The sequence below is a fragment of the Pagrus major genome, chromosome 2 (genome assembly GCF_040436345.1).
Source record: "Pagrus major chromosome 2, Pma_NU_1.0".
In the NCBI taxonomy this organism is placed as follows: domain Eukaryota; kingdom Metazoa; phylum Chordata; class Actinopteri; order Spariformes; family Sparidae; genus Pagrus; species Pagrus major.
Window position 1 is genome coordinate 8,032,748 of NC_133216.1, and position 22,201 is coordinate 8,054,948.

At 41.3% G+C, this 22,201-nt stretch overlaps 1 protein-coding gene across 1 annotated transcript in view; it reads right to left on the reverse strand.

Moving 5' to 3' along the window:
- The window catches only part of stard13b (StAR related lipid transfer domain containing 13b), a 58,340-nt gene extending 45,400 nt beyond the window's left edge, over positions 1-12,940 (reverse strand). Inside the window, exons 1-3 of the mRNA XM_073486896.1 lie at positions 12,842-12,940; positions 11,586-11,720; positions 4,154-4,187 (exon numbers count right to left, since the gene is read on the reverse strand). Coding sequence (XP_073342997.1) covers positions 4,154-4,187; positions 11,586-11,720; positions 12,842-12,937 — 265 coding nt within the window. The 5' untranslated portion in view covers positions 12,938-12,940. The remainder of the gene's footprint in view (positions 1-4,153; positions 4,188-11,585; positions 11,721-12,841) is intronic.
- Between the last annotated feature and the right edge of the window lie 9,261 nt (positions 12,941-22,201).

Below are 22,201 nucleotides of genomic sequence, written 5' to 3' on the forward strand. Positions count from 1 at the left end.
CATTCAGAGAGAGGATCAGTGTAAACGCACACAGTCTGTCTGTTGAGAAGCTTAGAGGCAGAGTTGGAAGCTTCGGACTTTCAGTTCTGCGCCAGAAAGTGCTGTTTAAGCCTCACTTGTGTCATTTTCCCTTGTGGCATTTGGGAAGGTAATGTTTATCATAACAAAGCGCATGACCATTTAGTTATGCAAGTTAAAAGTCACTGAGTTCTGCATAACTGCTTCTCCCTGGACCCTGTCAATCCCTCTGTTTGTCTATCCCCCTCTCCACTGCGAACTTTATTTTCCTGTTAAACACAAACACATTTACAAAATACACATTACAAAACACACACCCATTACAAAATCTTATGTCTGTCCACTGCTAAATACATGTTTTAGGCCAGGCAGGTGAATGCAGCTTCATCCTCCTTATCTGTACTGTATCTCTGATAGAAACCTGACTGGATGGGGAGCTTTCAGCTTGCAGTGTCACTGCGGATTCATTAATTCTATGATTAATGTCGGTTGAGGCAGCAGGGTTTGTGAGGATGAACATAGCTGCCTCCTCTCACCAGAGGAAGCCATTAATTTCCACACTGCAATTAAAGAGACTATAGGGAATAGATTTCCATACAAATTACACTGCGTGAGAGGGAATAAGGCACTTTTGGCCCATCATCTACTCAAGACTTGAAAAATGCTCTATAAACGTTGAGTAATGCCTTCAGAAAATAAACATTTGAGAGGGAGGATTAAGGTTTTTTTTCTTTTTTGCTCTCTCCATAGACCAAATGTTCTCTGAGCATAACCATATGCAGTTTCAGGATGGAGCTCCGGGTTTTGTTTTTTGCCTCAGGAAAAACAAAACAACAAGTCAAGAGGGCTCAAAGGTCTAGTGCTTTTTCCATAGACGCGCTTAAATATATAAAAAACTAGAAGGAAGAGTTTTAAAATCCCCAGAACTGTTTTTGACATGCCATCTCCATTTCACAATCTCAGTGTTGACTATATGACAAACAAGCAGGCCATTGTTCAACACAATTCAAGGCTGTTAAAAGCACTGCAGAGATGAGTGAAATGTAAACGAATGAGAGTTTAAAAAAGCTGCCCACTGGTGGCTCCTACAGGCCGCTCCTCCAGTGTTTATGACAACTGACTGATCACCTTTGTGACTGAATAACCAACGTTAACAGAGTGTTATACAATATGGGACATGTTACGTAACTTGATAAAAATAAGGCAAAAACATGACCTAAACAAATCCATCATGCAAAGTGCATGCAAAGTTGTGTGTGTTTGTAGTAGATGTGTTTTCAGATGCCAAACTGCATCACTGTGTCAAGAAATCAATTTAAATTCAACCCTTTAATGACTCATGACTATTTTTGGCATGTTAAGGAAAAGCCTGACAGATTTTTTTTTCAGTTATAGGTGGAGACATAAATTTACTGCAGAGACTGTCAAGACAAGTTTTGATTTCACATATTTATCATGTTATAACTGGTAGATAAAGTTGACTTAAATGCCAAAAATCACCAAAATAAGTTTCACATTCATTTGACATGTTAAATATAAGATTTACATGAGAACAAAGCATGCATTAGTTCAATTAGACTTGCTCTGGATCCAGTGCTACCAAGAATTTGATATAATTCCTTGTAGTTTTTGAGATGCAGCCAAATACAGGTTTCTATGACTGTGGGGAAAAATGTTCAGAAAAATGATCAGTGTTTCCCAGAAGCCCAAGCTGACATCGTCAAATGTCTTGTTTTGTCCACAAACCAAAAATATTTAGTTTACTGTCATAGAGCAGCAAAGAAACCAGAAAATATTCACATTTAAGAAGCTGGATTTAGAGAATTTTGTCACTTATCTTAAAAATTTTAATCGATTATACAAAATAGTTGTCGACTAATTTAATAGTTGACACCTAATCAATCAATTGTCGCAGCTCTAGTTCTAATAGCTGCTTGCTAACCAGAGTGTTTTGTTTACAGGCAGCCATCGATGAAAATGTTGTGTGTACTTGACACACATGCTGAATACTTCAACCATGTGCATATGAGAGCCATAAAAAGACACTGCACATTTATAGCGCAGAATACCAAGCGTTTTCTCACTGCTGCTCAGCTATTTTGGATCTGGACCCAGAGAATGTGCTTTCCTCTCCTGGACAATGTCATTTTAATGAGGTGGACAGTGTTGTTATGGTCGATACCGGGAACCATCTGGCCACCTCGTATCCGAGTCTCCTCAGCCCAGCTGTAAAATACAAACAGGGAATATCACACCTAATGTGTCTGACTCTCTGCCAGCTTTGTCCCTTTTTACAACATTATCATTTTACAAGGTATTTTGTCATTAGATTTCAATTGAAAGCACGTTAATTTCATCTACTTGATGACATAATCAAGCTGACAGTGACACTGTCTCTGGGAAGGTTTATAGCACCTAAAAGAGAAAGCGTGTGGCTGAATACACGGCTTGCGATGGTGGAAAAAATATCATGATAAATGTATTAGAGGAGAGCCTCAGAGAGCCGTGTTGACAAACTTGTTGATGTTATTCACGGTGGTCTCACACTCAGGTTTCCAAGAGTTACAGTTCGGAATGACCAGCGATCGGTCACAGGGCATATCTCATGCACGCCCGCAGACCACACATTAGTTAACTGCTGCATAAAAGTGACATGGAATTTTTTCCAGACCATAATGTCCACTTGTGCGGTACCATCATGCACAACTGAGGTCATGTGAGAGTGCAACCTGAGCCTAAAATGGCATCTACCCAAATCCCGCAGCTGCCCCCCGAGGGCCACATCACACCAGGCCAAATATTTCCCCTCAGCAAAACAGAAACAATGATCTGGCACGCTGCCTAATTTTAACTGCATCCCGCCAAGTGACCAATATATAGAAGGCTTTAAAATAAGGGACAAAGCACTTGGACATTCTCGAGACACCGGCTGGGAGGGAGCAAGCACACACCTGTGGCTGTCAGTCTTATTAGCAGTGTCTGAGTCCTGAGCGAAGCCAGGACACAGTGCAGGATCAACTTGCAGGGAGATTTTCCTGATGTGCCAGACAGCAGCGCAGCACTGCTTCAATTATAGTAGACGGAGACTGAACAGATTCTTTAATAGATCCAACAGAAACCTCTGGAAAAGAGCCTACATTCTATATTTCAGTACAAAAGTTTCTTATCTTGCTATATTTTTAAATTAATTGTGAACAACAATGATGTGATATACAGGGACATCTAATTCTCCTCCAGCTGAATATCTGTTTAGTGTCTTGGTTGAAATGAACTAAAATGGGAAATCAATGCACAGGCTACTACACTGATTGGACTTCCTGCACAGTTCAAGTAAATGTTAGACTGATGTAATTCAGTATGAATACGCAGGAAAAGTGTGCTGAGGTCTAAAAGTCATTTCGGCCATTCAAATGAGTATTTATTGTGCTTTCTAAATCATTAAATGTACAAAGAGAAACTTTTAACACCATCAGCTAGAAGATTAGCAGTTTCTATAAAGGTATTAGCCTGAGGAAAGAAGCTGCTCTGTAGTCTGGTGGTTCAGCAGTGCATACTTACAACATCTGGCTTATAATGTATCATTTTAGGTTGGCCTTGCCCCCGAACTATATCTTGCTATTTGCTTATCATCATGAAGACAGAACATTACAGGGGAATGTTGATGACTTCAGCTTTAGCTCAACAAAACTGTTGTTACAGAGCAACTGAATATGTAAGCTGCAGAATTACATGTAACCGAGGTCTATAAACAGCACGTAAAGCAAACAGCTGTGTTTAAAAAAGAAAAATTCAAAAGCAAAAGTGCTCTAGCCATATCTAGATCTTTCTGACAGGAGGCAGCAGTGCTCATACCAGTTTTGTCCACAGGGGTCGCCCAGATCAACAAAATGAAAGTTCTCCGTAGCTGCTTTAAGCCACTACTGTTACCACATTTAATCATTTTTCTCTCTAACATTTACAGGTCACTGGGTGCTACCCAGCATGCACTGAGCAGAGACGAAGACAAACACCGTGGACAGGTTGTCAGTCCATCACAGGACAGAAACACACACACACATCTTACCTGAAATACATGTTTGTGGAAGGTGAAATTGGCACGAAGGTAAAGGATAAGTGGTAACAAATGATTTCTTACCTGCCCCTGCTGCATTGGTCATCTTATTGAATATCTACAAGACAAAAGAAACAACAAAAGTTCAGTGACTACAGAACAGTAGGTTCTGAACTCATCAGCACTAGATGGTGGATACCTATGTAACCATGGAAGGTAGATGTGAGCAAAAAAATCAGGATATAATCTTTTCCTGAACGGAGCTACACTCTGAAAACAAGCATTTCACATTATTAGGCTGTGAAAACCATTAGAGACACACGCCCAGTTCCTTGAATTCAGGGATAGAGGATGTCTCTCTGCATTCTGCTGTAGTGCAGTTACTACTGCTGTAAAGGCAATAAAGGGCATCCACAGCAGAAATGGTGGCATGATTTAACACTTGTTAACTGGGAGGCTGCTGTCGTGCTCACCAGCCTGCTATCCCCAGTCATGTGTTGTCAGTGAAGTGGTGATAAGTCAGGAAATAAAAAAACCCAAAGGAAATAGCAGGAGCTTAAAAACATTCAGCTGAAGATTAAAAAATATTTTATTGTGCTGTTTTTATTGAATTTTATTGAGCTGAACTGTTTCCCAGGAATAGAGTGTTTGTACTGGAGGTGTTACAAGGAAGTGGAAAGATGAGATGACACATGTTACCTTGGAAAAGGATTCTCACTTAAAAACATTGGGTGATGCAGATTTACCTATTATATCTTCAAATAACAGCTTAGAAATCATTTTGATGGCACACTGATTTATAATCTGCACTCCAAACACCTGTTCTTTCACTCTATAACCTAAAAAGTCGCTTTACAGCACTATGTTACACAACTGGATCATATTTCATGACGAAAATGTTTTTTTCTGACTGTTCTTCTTCAACTGTTTGTGATTTACAGAGATAGCTTTACTTGTTGCTAAAGTTACCGCTAACTGCTGCTAACTGTGACTGCTGTTAGCCAGTTAGCTCAGTTAGCTGTACAGCTAGACGACTCTGGAGGACTGCAAGGGGAGTGTTGGTGTTTACACTGCAAGCACAGGAGCTTTTGAGGAGGTTTTCAGGCTCGGAGTGGGAGAATGCCGGCGAGGAGCAGCGCTGGCATAAGAACCAAAACTGAAGCCAAGTGAGCAGGCAACGCAACAGGGCTCAGCAGCCTCTATGGACATTATGACAGAGGCAGGGAGACTGATGAGGATGTTGACAGAAGAAGAACAAGAAGAAAAAACAGTGACCAAGAAGTAGGCAAGAGACGAGTAAATCTTGGACAGGTTTTTATTAATTTGTGAAAGCTTCGTAAAATAAAAAGTTGCAAGACGGACGCCGAGCAGGACTTCTAGCCATTAGAATTAGCTGGCTTGCGATGTCTTGTGTTGTTAATCATAAGTAATGTAATCATACCAAATTCACTTGTACAGCTGTTTACATTCACAACAGTGGTGTATAAGTGAATTGTAAACTGTAGAGGTGCATTCCTGCAAAATGTTGCTTTAATGGTTCATTTCAGCCCAGTAAGCAGCTTTTTAAGGAGACCTGGGGATATTTCCAGCAGGTATTGTGGCAACCAAAGACGCCTGTTTTTCACCTGAGGTCGGACCATCTCCATCCATGATCGCGGCGACCAAAACAGGTATTTTAGGCCAAACCATAAGCACAGCGTTGTAACAAGAGAGAAATAGAAAATTCAACCTAAAGACACATTAAGTTGTAACATAAAGAAACATTCAGTTTGAACTTCTCTGTAGTTTCGCAGGAAGATACTGAGCTAACATTTACTCTGGCGATTGGGTTGTCAGTTGAGCAGGTGATAAAATGACTGAAAGAGGACTCGAAGTATCTTCCTGATCTGGACCAGTCAGGATTGCTCCCCTTCTCTTGCCAAACTCTCTCTTCTATTTCCCCTCTGTACCCCACTGGTCTGATTTACGCTCTTGTTTGCTTGCCCCGTTTCCACATTTCTGCGCTGGCAGAGACAAAACGCTGCAGAAAACTCCCAGCCTGCCTTTTTGCAATACTGTTGATTCTCCATCCTGACAGTCAGTTGGCAATCAGCCCACGCGGTGCAGATTCAAACTTCTATCAACATATCTGCAAAGGTTTTCTTGTGAAGTTGGACTCAACACAATAAGTCAGTCTTGTACTGCATGTTTCATGAGGGCCACGGCCCCCCGGTGTTGTCATGGCACCAGAAACGCTCGCAGTGTAAAGAAGAACTTGGCTGGACGAGCGACCTATATGGTGGCCACTTTTGCTGTGACAACAAAAAAGACCTAACTGGCTGGATTAAACAGGACAGGTGGTTTTGTTTGTGCCCTATCTGTCTTCGTTACGTGCTCTGTGACACTTTTAGGCCAAACGGCATATGAGGTCAGAGGACAGCGGGCACCTGGCAGCCCGTTTTTGATTTATTCAGGTGAAGAAGAAGATTTAAAAGGAAAGAGAGCGTCGCAGCCAAGAAATTCCTGGCAGGTTTCTGTCTTGAACCGCCAGGGGTGTTCATGTGGCTGCAGGGTTATCAGGCTCCAACTCTCTCACTCTGACTCAACAGAAGAAACAAGAAAATAAGAAAACAGGTCATAAAAGTATGACTCATATGCTTATGTATGCATTTTTACCTCTGTTTACACATAAAGAGGGGAGCGGGGCCTCTGAAAGGTGCAGCCACTGATGTATCCCTCATTATTGACTGTGAGATTTGCCACAGTCTGGCAGAATTCCATCACACAACCAAACACTTCTGTAACTGACTTCAAAGCCTGAGTTTAATGTACAGGAACAGGGAGGATCATTATCTTGGTGCCTGCAAAATCTTATACTACATGTGTCTTTGAGGAGAGAGAGACAGGACTGTCTTGTGTAAATGCGATGGACCTGATAAGTTAGTCTCCAAGGAGCAGCTTTAGACCCAGTTTCAGAAATAAACTCATGAAAATTAGCACTCCAAAAAACCAGATGCTGGGCCCCGGCGGAGATGTGCCGATTTGACAAGGCTTCAAAGACTTGAACGCATCACTCTCTCTCTTTTTCAACAGCCAAGAGAAAGTATTTCATCCTGGCATATCTCGAGCGCTGACCCACTTTAAACACACAACGCCCTAGTTCAGTGCAGTCGCACTCACATGGCGGACACATGTCAAAGGTTGCAGGTCAGGAAAAGTGACAACCTCCTCCACGCAGGAGCGGCGCTGAGTCCCTTTCAGGGCTGTTGTCAGAGGGGAAACTTCCCTTTGCTTACACCAACAAGGATGTTTATATGGAGTGACAGGTCTGTGTGGGTGAATGATAGCTGCTGTCCCAGCACAAATGACACCCTGCCCGAGAGTCAACAGAGCAGTTACAGGACCGGTCAGTCCGAATGACAGAGCGGCGCGTCCTCTGTTCTGCCCGTCTCTGTCAACACCAATTAAAACTAGGAATCCTCAACCCAAATACGTCTCTACGCACCGATAACAGAACACAGTGTACAGCTGGGCTCAACCAGGCTTTGTGCTGAGCAGCAAGGTCAAGACAACTTCAAACATACAATCAGAGCAGAAACTATTTCATCATCAAGGAATCGCTTAGTTACTTTTTAGAATTAATGGACTCATTGTTCAGTCTATAACATGTTAGAAAATGATTTACAATGATAGAAAGGAAACCAAGGGGAAACAACATGAATAACTGTTATCAGATCAAATGAATACAAAATAAAATCTATCATCTGTTTTTGAAAAATCTATTTTTTTCAAATGAACTTAACTTATTAACTAGATTTACTGGGTACAAGGGTATGACAGTGGGCCTTTTTGACAGACAAATCAAATGTTTTACTGCATTTAATAGCTGCAACTGCATTTTAGTTGTAAACTCTGTGGTTTATGCTCTCCTGTATGAGTCTCCTCTATCATGTAATAACTCAAATGTTGGAATGATTCATACATATAAACTGCTCCTTCCAGTTACAGAATGAACATCATATTCAAGCTCTTTGAATGTGAAATACACATTTATCGGATCAGAATTTTACCAGTTTCTTCGTTGCTTTTGCTCATCTTCAGCTAAAAGTTGTCTTCGCCTGAACACTTCACCGTCTAATCCTGCTGCACTTTGCACAGCCTCAAAGGCCATAACTCAAAGATCAGCCTTCTCTGTGTTACTAACAGCCTAATTTGTATCTTCATACAAAACTGGCGTCTGTCAGCCAAGCGTCATGAATTCATAATTGGTATAAACAAACAAACAATTAAAAATCGCAGTGTGAATCTGCTCAGTTTATTTTTAATTAGTAAATGTTCTGCTGGCCTCCCGGCACCCTACTGCGAGCCAGACTTGACCCATTATCCAAATAAGTAGAGTAACACGGCTGTAAGCTGTGAATGTCAGATACATTTCCTACCAGTTGACAATTTGATTGATCAGCAAGTCATTTCTGCTCCATATTCAGTGCATAAAAAGATCTTTTAAGACTGGTTTTGAACATATACACTTGATGAAAGAGACAGAATAGCATCTTTGTAACAACTTTAAATGGAAGATACAGTCAATTCTTCTCCTGCATGGCTTTGAATAACTTGTTTACAGAGGATTACAACAAAGTTAGAAAAAAGAAAACATAAATTGCATCATAAACCTCGGCTTGTTTATAGCTGCTGAGTGTATAGAGTCATATCTGGCACTGAGGAGTCAGAAAAATAACTTTTATTTGATACGACATGGAGCAGCTCTGGTAGATGAATAGTTAAAAACTTGGAAATTCCTTATTTTGCTTGATGCTATTGGAAGTGATTTAAGGACAATGGCTGATATGAAGTTTGTCCACAAAAGGTGCATACCATCTTCTTACAGTCATCGCGTAACTAACGATATGAAGCATAAACATGAACATATGAACTTATAACTCTCCCTCGAACAAAACGACATCCAAATCAACACCCAACACATTCCAGCTCAGATTAGCTCAGCCTGCATGATGTGCAGCAGATTGACAGAGATATGAGGTGCATTCCACTTTATAGAGATCATACAGAGGCAGGGGGGAGTCAAAGGTTGTCGGACAGGTGCCAAAAACTTTTACCAGATACTTCCATAAAACATCTTGCAGTAAAGCCGTAACTGCCTGTTTGAGCAGGGCATACTGGCTCACACGTTCGCCTGTTTATTCTTAGACTCGAGGCTGTGATTCAGTCTGTATCGCATTCTCGCTCCCTGCTGTCAGAAGTTTCATCCTGACTCCAGAGCTTCTTATGTAAGACTCAGAGGGGATCTCTCTGCATGTGAAGTGCTGCTGGGACGTCGTCCTAACTGTTATCGGAAACTTTGCAAGGTCACACTTAACCCAGTGGACAAACTGAAAGGAATAATTTGACTTTTTCGGGAATGTGTGCTCGCTGAAAATCCCCTGACATCGCTGGTCGGGGAATTTTGTTGCTTTCGGTTAGGGCCAGGTTAGCTGTTTTCCCTTGTTTCCATTCTTTTTTGCTAAGATAAGCTAACGGACTGCTGGCTGTAGCCTTATACAGTAGCTGTCTGCCAGAAAGCACATAAGCTTATACTACTGTCTGGGTGAATACTCAATTTTGGCTGCATGATGACCATTAAGTAAGGGATAATGATGGATGGTGTGGAGGCCGGACTCGAATACATGACCGTCAAATTATATTTTTTAGGGTTTGTCAATCATACGCAAAGTTGGTCATATTTGTTCCAAGTATTAGTCAAATCATCAGGTGTTGCCAGGGAAAGTGAGTTATGGCTTATATGAGTATCTTTAGATTCTGATCGAAAAATGCGTTAAAAAGTTTTTTTGTAGGGAAGTGACTAAGGTAGTAATGGGATGACCTTTGAGATGTCCATTATCAGAAATTCATGGACTCACCTTCTTGTCACTCATCATGCATTATCCCTTTTGTACTTCCCAAAATGTTGAACTATTCCTTTAAACTTAAACTTTTCCTTAGCCAGTAAGATCCTATTTTTCCGATCCTAATTTTCAGCCTTCACCCAGTTTTCCATGCAGAAAACGATCAGTTTGCTCTCATCTCTGAATCTTACATTGACACTTACAAGGATATCATTAACAGCAGTGCATATGTGAAATTTATCATTTTATAATTGGAGAGATTGTCAAGAAAAAAACATATAATCATCATACACCCCAAAACATGTCGCCGCTGAACATGCGATCTCATTATGCTCAAGGTTACACTGCAGCCAAAATACTCTTGTCTTTAACACATGTGAACATTCCCAGCTGTCCTCATGCCAAGTTTTCACCCATGCTGCCGTCATTTTCAAGAGGTAAAAAAACAGGTGGCAACACCTCTTAGAACTAAACTTCATTTCATTTGAAGTGCCCGCAGACAAAATAATCTTTCTTTACACTGCAGTCTGTCTCAGCCCTCTCTTTACGTCCAGTCTATAAAATATACTGATAAGCCTGACACACAAGGAAACATGGTGCCAAATTATATCTGATATCACTGAATGAGATTAGAAAGTGTCGGAGAGTCTGAGCGGACGGCCACAGTTTGCTCTTATAAGCAGGTTGTTTGCCATCACGTTGCAGCGGAGCCATCAGGAAAGCACAAAGCACGAGCTGAAAGGCTTTAATTTAAACCCGCCCCGCATTCTGCAAATCTCTCAGTTGTCTGTTTCCTTTAGGGCGGCTGAATAGTGACATTTATATACTTTGTCCAGCAGAAGTGAGTCCTGCTTGTTTGAGAATGCCTAAGCTGACCTTATTCCCAACGCAAACCTCAAATATTTACCGATGTAGAGGAAAGAGCAGCTGCACAGAAGGGAATGTCAGAATTTCGGCCAACTGGTGATGGATTTATCTTAACAAAAAAAATCCACTTCTGCAACTTTTTGTGTCTTCTGTCAGCACAGACATCATGGCATAAGGGTCAAATATGTGATTGTGAAATGTAGGTTTCACAGAGTGTGGTTTTATTCATGAAGGACTCTGATAAGAAAGTTTAGGGAAATACTTTCATAAGAGGATAAATTGTTCTTCTTTCCACGCAGCCATCATGTATTTGTACCCTCATTTTCTTATAAAAGTAACTTTAAAGCAACTAAAACATCTAGAATGGATCTGGATGATGACGTACTACACGGCATTTTGACAGGAACATAAACCCGTAAGGCTAAAAGAAGACGAAGAGCTAAGTTCAACAATGAAGACTGAAAAGTCCAATTTAGTTCCATTGAATTTGTCACAAATTATCAGAGTGAACTAGGTTGTGCAGTGCAGGAAGGAACAGGTCATGGCAGTCACCCAAAAAGGCTAAAGCCAGATTTTAGCTGAAAAAACAAAAAAAAACATGTGCAACCAGTTGTGGAGACTCAAAGGAATTTAGTATCTCACAGCCTTAAAGAGGAGAACTGGACAACAGTATTGAATGTAGCAAGTTGCATGTACAGCACTACACACAACCTGTTTGATTTTCAGAGAGACTGTGACGCCTGCAGGAAGTGTTCAGAGAAACTCACCGTCTTCTTGGCTGTCGCTCTCGTTCCCATTGAGGCGCTGCGAGGATCAGAGGACCTCTCCTGGCTCGGGCATCCCCTTCTATCCGGTCTTTGGAGATCGTTCTGGGCTTGGTTCAACTTTGAAACAGCACCCCACTGCAACAACATCACAACAACAATCAAGACTGTGGGTCCGGCTCTGGGTGGCCGAACAGGCAAGTACAGGACGGTCTCAACGGTGGCCAGGGGGAAAGAAAACAAGAGGCTGAGGTCAACTGCTGGGGAAGTGAAATCTCCAGCCTCGATTCAGCTTGACAGAGGTACACAAAGGAGCCTGTATGTGTGGATCTCCTTGAGAGGACGGAGATTATGACCTCGTCAAATATCCCAGTAAAGATGTCTTGTCTTGCCCAGTCGCCTGTCATTAGTTAAAGCAAGTAATGGTGAATGCCTGGGATGGTTATGCAGATGCCTGGGAGGCATGTGAGCCTCTCTCAACCATTCCTAATGGACCAAATCATACAAACTCCCTCCAGTACAATAGCTCCTCTGTGCGGTACATACATATGGACCCCGAAAGAGCACTTTTGTTCCTGAATGCTAACTCTAGTGGGATATTTCATGAAACATGCCACCATGAGACGAGCCCTTTTTAGGAACAGAGTTGCATGGTCCCAGTTGCAACCTCAAAAGCACAATGGTGCTGTCTGTTCCTGCCACAACATTCTGACCCGGCTGAAGCACTGTACACTGCAGTATCACATCTAAGGGCTGCAGACCTACATCATAAAACAAGTCAGAGGACACTATTAGATGGCCTGACAAAGCCCACAGTGTGGCAGACAGACTATATCCCCATATCTCACGAGTCACAGACACAGCTACAACTCAACATGCTGGATCTGCCCTCACAGACTGGCTTTATGTGTTACCGCTGCTTGACCCGAGAGAGCTTGTTTGAATCTAAACCTAATGTGGAACAAAACTGACCACGACATAAAATTCTGTTCTGCAACACCTGTTGCTCACAGGTCCGAATAATCCGCTGGGATTTTCTCTCCACAGAGCAAAGTAAATTGATTTAGGGGAAGTTTACAAGCATGACCAAGTATGCAGCATACGCTTCACAGGAATGTGTACAGTACCAACCGTGACAGTGCCCATACCATTAGTACTGAAGGCTGGAGTGCTGCAGTCCATATGCTGCTTTATAATGCAGAGTACGTACTGTGTTTGTATCTAAGTATGTGGACAAAACTGCTGTCAAGCACGCTCACCTGTTTCTTGCGGGTGGTGCAGGGTGTGTTGGAGGGGGAGGAGCTTGCACTCAGAGCCTCCTCGATGTCAAGATTAAGCTGGTCGAGTTTCCTCATCAGCTGGTTCATCGACTCCGACCAAGGAGACTTGACCTGCGGAGATACCTGCGGGTGATCAGGAAAGCACTGATTTAAGTAAAGACAAGACACTCCTGCAACCAAAGATTGAGCTAGTATCAGCATGTTGATACACTTTTTGACACATGTCAGGGTTTCCTGTGCCAGATTTGTATGTTTGAGCACAGATATTGTGTCTTGTTTAATCAGATGTCTTTATGATGGATTAAACCATTTTAAAGCAAGAATTTGTATTTTATTAAAATCAGATTTTCAGATATTCTTCCTCCAAATTTGGTATGTTGACATAGGAGGATATGTTTTTACCCATATCCATTTATTGGTTGGTTGGTTTGTCAGCAGGATTACACAAAAACTACTGAACAGATTTCCACGAAACTCAGATTTGGTGCAGATCTGGATAAAGGGATAACATTGTGCTTTTTGACATTTTCTCAAGAAATGATGCATGGATGGATCAACAGGCATGTTTTGGTGGCTGGTATCTATGATGGCGTACAAAAGGGGACTGTTAGGCCTTGGCGGAGGTATGCGCTCTACGCTTAGTTGCCATTCTAGCTTTATCTGGATTTCCAGATTTCTTGTGAAATGTTGGTATTTTAACACCTTGCTCTTCTATCCATATTTGTGATGCCTGTAACATAATGTAAGCATTTTTGCATCACGGAAATATGGATTATAAGACAAAATAAGATTTTCGGGCTATATCACGATAAACAATACGTATATTGATATTTTGAAATCTCCTTTAAAGCACTTAATAAATGTTAAGCACTGACTGCACGACAAAATCAAAAAGCATATATCAATATCTGCACATATTCACAGTGTTACTCACAGGGGTTTCAGGCATTCATTTGAGGTTAATGTCAAGTTGAGCTGCTGACACTTCATCAAAATTGCTTAATTATACGCTCCAGCTAATTTTCATCTAACTCTGCAATGATCTAACTCTCAAACCCGCAGTTAAAGTAATTGAAATCAGTAAAAATCATTAGTTCATCTAATAATTGCCTTTCATCCGTGCCAGACTTATTTAACACATGAGAGCCTTGTCTGGGAAGGTGAGAGCAGCTGTCAGTTTACCACACTGTCCTAAACTCAAAAAGAGTTACAAGCAAACCCAGAAAAGTCTCTTGTAAATTGCAGACGCTACATCAGTGCTGCCACACATGGAAATGTGATCTCCTCGGCCGTGTCTCGGGGTGAAAGAGCAAAGGAGGAGGGCTCCAGACATGTGTGCCATACAGAGCCTGATGGAATTCCCTGCACCGGCTTTCACTGCTCCCCAGACACACCGTGTATATAAATAGACCATCCTCACACAGACAGGAGCTGTGTCTGAGGATCTGGAGGTCCCCATAAACAAAACGCCCCATAAATCAGCAGGATACACCTCAGTCACCAGAGCATAAATTAACATCGCTGTTCTGCAATCTGAGCAGAATGTCGGTGAGATATCAGTTTCCTGCCTGGTCCTGGAGAGGGTCACACATGCTACATACTCTTTGAAAGCATCATGCTGGACCCTTTTCAAGAATCCCAGAACCACAGAGGAGTGGGCTCTCTGAGGGATTTCTTTTCCAAAGTTTGTGACACAGTTGTTTCATCATATATTTCTTATGAAGCTCCTCCTGGAATATGACTGATGTGGAAAGTTTCGTAATGAGGGCCGACAGAGAAGTTTGGTCAACGGGAGTCTGACTTTTTGGATCCAGAAATATTCATCCTCAGTTCATCCAACAAGTTACTGTGAGCGTTCCCATGAAGCATTCAGTTTTTAAACATTTAATCGATGGTTCATAATATGCTTATATGTAGTTGTACGCAGCTATAAGGACTTTTCATTTAGTAACAACTCTGTTTTACTATATTGTCATTCATTATCTGTTTAGAGACCACTTAAATTTGCTTAGGAGTGACCTCCACCTTTGGGAAAGAGGATGACGTTGATATTAGTGAAGATGTTCTGCATGTGTTTATCAATCAATAATCAGTGACTGTCTAGCTGAATTTTAAGGTGAAGATCACCAAACACCATCAAAATAACCCCTGAAACAACAAACACATTACTTTCCTTTCCTGGAATACAAAATAAAAAAATGTAAATGAGTCATGATTACTGCCAGTTCCTTCTAAACTAAGCCATGTTTCCATTTAGACATTAAGCCTCTCAATGAACAAACATTTCATTGAAGGGACTCATCAATGAATGTCCTGATGGGAAACCCCTGCAGCCCTGTCCGAAGTAATAAACTCTTAAATTCTGGAAACAAGCTTGACATTGTTTTGGTATTTTCATTGATTCACTGTGTTCTGACTAAAAATATACTGAGAGAGATAAAAGAAAAGCAGGATTCTTGTGTTGTGTTCTTGTGTAATCACTGTCCAGTCCATAAACTGTTTACTTTCAGTAACTGAAATCACAAACAGACTGCATTGAGTCATAATTTCGGTCAGGTTTCTACATTTTCCCACGGACTCCATGAAGCACTACATCTGAAGTATATTACGAATTAAGGCACTGATAAACATAAATTAAGTTGCATTCCCCCTAAATTGTGAGGACTGAAGGGACCAGACACCAGACGGCCCACTCATCCCGCTGACCACCCAGTGTCAGCTGACTGACCCAGCACTGGGAGAAAGTGCCTTTTTCCTCCCAATCCCTGAGGAATGACCTAAATCTGGCCAATCCCCTGCTGACCTCTGAGGCCTGAGAGGTCACCTGGGGTCACCGAGAGGAAAAAATAAAGCTTCTGACCAGGGAATATAAAAGGTTTGACATTGGGATCATTATGTTTAGACAGCTCAATCCTCTGTGTCTGCTAACAAATAAAAGGCACTCACATACTTTCAGACTTTGCTGATGTAAAGACAGATCAGCGACAGATCGTGAACATCCACTCCAGAGAACAGGATCCAGACATCACAAACTCAAACACAAATGCTCACACTAAAGCTACCTCTGTATTCAGTGAGACAAGAATAATACAGAGGAACCTTTCCTCACACTTTCTTCTCTGTGTCGGCTTTATAACAAGATACGAGTTCAAAGAAATGAGCCCTGATTCCAGGAAAACCCTCCTACATACTTTTACAGTTTCTGTTCCCCGCTTTCCTAGATATCATCAGAAGGAGTGTCGTCGCAGATTAAAGACAAGTTGCTCTCCTGTTCCTCTTTATAGAGTCAGACACATAAAGATGTATGGGATGAGATGGAGAATGAAAGGCATTTTATATTCTAGTCTCTGGTCCTTTGAGTTAACAGAGTTCCCTCACCTTCCAAAAATCAAATGGAAGGACATTTAAAAGGACTTTCAAGGTAAAAAATGACAACGAGCAGGCTCCACAGATGCTCACAGACAAAAATGAAAAAGGGAGGTGCTTGAATTGAATGTGTGAACACTTTTGCTGTGTCATAGTGATCGCAGAAAACTAGAGAGAGACACGCACACAGCCGAACATAGCCTTTTTATTTAATGTTAAGATAAATATTTATATCAAAAGGACTTCAATAACTTTTCTTCTGCTAAATGTAAAAATGTTAGCACTTTAATGGCCCATGTCTATTTTCCATAACCTTCAAGGTCTTGATATTTTCCCTTGAAATTTACAAACTTTTGAAAGATTCATGGAGTTGAGCGTCTCCTGAATATATGCAGGACATTCCAGTGTGTTTGACCTGACAGATGAATTTATATTAAAGGACATGGTGTTTGATTTAGCTCAGTGACTTTTTCATTTTCCAACTTTTTCCCTTGGAGGTGCCAAAACTGAAACATAATGGTGGGTGACGGGCGAAAAACAAATTACTATTTTAATGTCAAGATGCAAAATGCCACAATCTGAAGTCCCTTAACTGACTGATTTCCTGCACAAATTGTCAGCCTTGTCGCCTTTTTACTTCACAAAAACTAAACCTGCTAGACAGAGATTCATATTATCATTTTCTCTTTGACTAATTTTCTAATTCAAAACATCTGGCGGGCCAGCTTTGGGCGGCCCTGTGTTTACGGCTTGTCATTAATATATGAGAGCACTGTGTGTTTAATTAGTTAAGTTTATGCCTTGGGTACTTTGCTTTGACACATAAGATAAAGTTATAACTGTTTGCATGCTTTCCCTTTCTTTTTTCCGGCCTCTGTAGGAATATAATGTGTGTTTGGTGTATAATACTTCAATATTCTGCTATTTCAAATGGTATTTAAGAGGAATACCTGTTAACATTATCTCGACAAGATTGAAAGTTCAGCTTCATTCACAATAAATGAGGGAACTAGGAAGACTTCTGTCTTGATTGTAATTAGAAACATTTCTGTGGATCACAAAAATACTTAGCATGATGCTATGTGATGAATAAATTGTCACAGTATTTATAAAAATGTTTTTGGACAGGACATGGCTGTCGTTCTTCTTCATCATCCTGCAGCCAGAACGTTTGGTAAAATTAGGTCAGCACCAAATTAAAAGGAACAACAAGTGTGTGCAAATTAAACTGTTTTCGCATGTGAGCTCTGAACAAATCCTCATGTCTGCACCTCAGTGGGTGTACATTCCTCCAGCTAAAGATAAGACAGCGACTGCCCAAACTGTTCTAAAATAAGGCGATGGATTTAGCTGTTATGATCCTGCTGACATGTTCATAAGTAAGAAATTGACTTCGGCGGTTCTTGCTGGGCAATTTTACCTCTTTAAATCAAGAGCAAAAAGCTGGACTTCAGTCGTCCTTAAAGATTTTGGTTGGCAAAAAACATCATATTCTGAGCCAAATGATGAAAAATGTCCTTTCTACGACAAAAGGAAATGAAAGAAGCTGAAGATCTTGTGAGCTGCACTCCTAATTAACCCCCGGAGTCAGACAAACACAAATGCAAGAAACAGATGCCCCATTCTGGCACATGCGTGAGCCAAATCTGGAACACATTCACACTGTCTCTTTTCAGCGACATCCCCACAAGGTGCTGCTCAGGAATGTGGGCACTTTTACTTAGAATGAGACAAATTCCAGAGAGGGCCTGACGCTCAAGTGAGACACTACCCTTGATTCATCTCTTCGTGCCTTTCCCCTCGATCCGGCCCCGGCGATTGTGTGAAGTCCTCACACCATGGCAACTGAGCTGGTATGAGTCAATCCTTGAGATAAATGCATTAATGTTATCTTCTGGGGACAACAAAATGTGAGCTGACTATAACTTTATCAGCGCAAATTGGCCACATTGTGAACCCAAACACAGCGGCTTTGACATGGAAATGAGGAGTTAAGTGTGTGAGCTCTGGGCTTGGTGCCTAGTCTGCGCCACCCACAGAGAGTGCCAGAGATCACCATGGAGGTGTCCAAATGTAGCAGCCGGTCATGCGAAAGGGCAACGGCTACCTGGCTACTCGGACGAATAAATTACATTCTTAATATCCTGCCATGCAAAGCACCAACTGAACACAGCAGCGGACATGTCTGCAGAGGAGGAAGGAGCGAAGAAATGTGTATTTTTAGAGGTTTTTAGTCACAGCTGAACTAAATGATGAAAGCAGCGAGGAGCTGTGAGATGAGACCGAGTGGAAACACTATGCATACAGTGCCCTCATATGGTTCATGTTAACAACTGCATCCATAGGTTTCCCCAGTGACTTGAGTACTTTCACTAAATTTTAACACAAGCATGAATGTGTACCACACCTTTACTAAAACATTTTGTTTAAGCTTTCTGCAGTCACGTGTTTTATTATCAGAATTGCAGACTTTTGTGGGTGATATGCGTTTTTACTCCCTCATTTGGACAATTTGTGGTTGTTTCACTAATAATGAAAACATACACATGCATTAAAGGTTTTAATATTGGTCTTAATCCTGTCATTATTGGGTCTTTTTTTAATAGATTTTAGACTTTTTGATCCGTTGGGTTGTTTTTTGGATGCAGTTCAAGTGTTATTTTAATGCAAATAAGAATCCTGTTCATGATATTGATGATGTTTTTTGCTCTGATTTAGCTTTTGGCTATTTATAACAAAGATGTGGACATCAGTGTTTTGATGACTTGAAAATTAATGACTTGGGACTCAATTTGGAAGTTTAAGACTTGTGACTTGACTTGACTTGAGTCTTGAGACATGATGATTTTATGCTTTTTTTGTTTTTAGTCTGGCTGTCAGTATTTCACTGTTTAAAAGTGGAAAAATTAGGGAAAGGGAATATTTTTTTAATTGAGAAGAAATTTGAAAATAAACCACAACGGCACTCAATAAAGCATATACTTCCACCAAGGCCCAACAATTCAATCAAACTTCATCCAGTATCATATTAAACTTTTTTATTTGGATCAGCATCAAATTGTGCTCACTCATAGATACCAGCCACTTGAATACGTCTGATTTTTTCATAAAGATCCATGCATTATTTCCAGAGAACACTGCTGTAAGCTCTGTCGTCAATTTAGCTAACTTCATGTCCGTTTTGCAGTTACTGATCCCCTCCTCTCTATGTCACCATGTGAACAGGCAGCGGTTGCAGTTCTCTATCATGATTGGATTTGGGACTTGACTTTCCTTAAAGGTGCAATATGTAAGAACCATAGTTGAACATTATCAACAGAGTGTGAGGATATAAGTGTGCTGCCATTTTGTCAGCGACAAAAAAAGTATTGTTTTGCTGAGATATCTTCTGACGTTAGTATGATAAGCCGCTATTCGAGGAAGGAAGCTGTCTTTTCTCATAAAACCACTCCAAGCTCCAAGTCCAAACCGCTTACTGCGCGGCTAACTTAGCTAACTAGCTGACAGCAGCTGCAGTTAGCAGCAGCTAACGGTTACTCTGGTGATATGCTGCTCTCAATTTCAAGAGAATTTTATGAAAAGACTCTCCTTTTTAAAACACAAAGCATCTATATATGTGTGCATATATACATAAAGTTAATGCAGTGTATATACATGGTCAAGACAGCTTGTTTTGGCTTCTATTTTTCTGTGAAATAAATACCAGTAGACTTTTTCATCCCTGACTGCTGCATGAAATTGAAGACTTTCCTCTCTGGATGCTCACATCTTATGATAACTGAGCTTGTGGTGTGACAGCATGAGAAGCATGACCTGCTGTCCTTCCACTTTACTGTGAGTGTGATTCTGCACATAAAGCTGGTGTGACCTCAACATCCAACCCGAGCAACAGACAGAGAAGCTGACATGGTCTCTGTCGTGTTTACATGTGCGCTATGATTTGCAGACTGTTAAGGAAGAGGAGGCAGTTATGTCATGTATTTATAAATGTCCATATGAGTCTTTTAAAGGGCAATAAAGAAGCAGGGATGAGGGGTTACAGGATGGTTACAACCAAGGTCAGGGTAGAGGTTGTGTGAAAAAGAGACTCCAATGTGCCTCGACTTGTTCGAGATGAAGGGAGCCGTTCAGTAATGGAAGGCTAAGATCAGTGCTAATACGGCCTGCTGTCAAAAGCCACTGCCTGCTGAGGGAGTGGAGGGAAAGCAGAAGCTGTTTGCATTCCTTCTGAATCTGTGTTTCACCGGTTTAAACGTTAAGTCAGTGTACTCCTACACACTTATACCAACTATGCATTATCTCACAGTGTAATGATGTCAGCTGCTGAGAAATGGCAAATATGACACTGGGGTCTTTTCCTTGAATGGCAAAATAAAGCTGCCACAAGTCCATTTCCTTTTTAGTTTAGTTTTAAGTACCTTTGTAATATTATTATAATAATAACAGCCTATTGAATAGTAGCTGCATTAGATATCTGACATATTACTTGTCTCCCTTCAAAATCTTACATAACAGTTTATTACATTGTGCAACGTAACATATTCAGCCCATGTCAAACACTGTCTGTGTGATTAATTCACAGTTATGCACACACGGTTTGATGACATTTTTCATGGTTTTGAGATATTTCATAAGTGAAACTGAAGGCATCACAAGTGAAGACATTATAAGCTGCTGTGCTTTTGTAGGAGACAATAATTCATTCCAGCCCAGGTGCCAGGATAAAATGTTGGCTGTTCTTGTTTCTGCAAACCGCTGATACATTAACATCTGTAGGTGTCATTGGCAATGTACTGTACCATACTGACATGTGTTCAAAACCTCTATATTCACATTACATGTTTACGAAATGACTCTCATATCGGCAAACTACAGGCGAGAAGGCGGCCAAGCCAATGACTATGTTTCAACATGCGTAAGTGTGAAACCACTGGATACTTCTGACAAGGGACCACGGCATTTCAACACTTGACCTTAAAAGGAGACAATATCCAGCCTTGTTTGTCGCGACAAGACCTCACAATGTCTCCAGTCATAGTTTCTGCAACCAAAATAGGCATTTTAAGCCAAAACATGATGTTTTGCTATCCCTTACGAAGTGGTTTTCCTGCCAGAACCTAACCAGAGTATACTGTTATCACAGCACGGACACTGCCCTTGTCAAATAAACGTATAAAATAAATAAATGTAAACAAATTCTAGTCCCTAGTGCCAAACATTTCTTCTAATGATTTGTTGTTAGTTAATATGTGATTAATACTACAATGCAAGGGCAACACTGACTATCTGTGGATGATTTTAAAATCAATAGCAGCATACCTCCTTACTGCTGCCTTCTCCTTCTGCTTCATAACCACACTTTCTGGCCGTGCGATCGATTTCTGCTCGAGCACTCACAGCTCCTCTCCTCTTCTGTTTGTCTTTGCTCCTTTGTCTGTGATTGACCAGACGCTCTCTACTCTGAGGTAGCTCTAGGAAGACATCGTCATCGTCGTCGTCGTCATCATCCCCATCATCGTGATCGTCATCGCCATCGTCCTTCTCTTCGCCAGGTGACCACTCTCCATCGTCAGAGCTCTCATTGAGGAAACAATGGCCGTCAGCTCCGGAGGTACAGGTGTAGTTTGAAAAGGTGATGGAGCTCGGTTTGTGCTTCACGATGCGTGGGAGATCCAGGACTCTCTGGCCTGGATCAGGAGCAGCTTGAGTGACAGCGAGGGTAGGACTGGAGTCCAGATTGAAGATGGCGTCCTCTGACGGCCTGAAGACATGGCCATTTGTGAGTGGTTCTGACCTCTCGAGGTCTGTTTTTACACATCCAGAGTTCAAATCTACTGTCTGACCAACATGATTATAAAGCACCTGGTGTGACTGGCCCTCAGGAAGTGTAAAGTTATTTGATGTAGGTAATGTGGACTCATGAAGCTGAGCTGTGACCAGTGGATTCACGCCCAGATGTGCTTCACCAGCGAC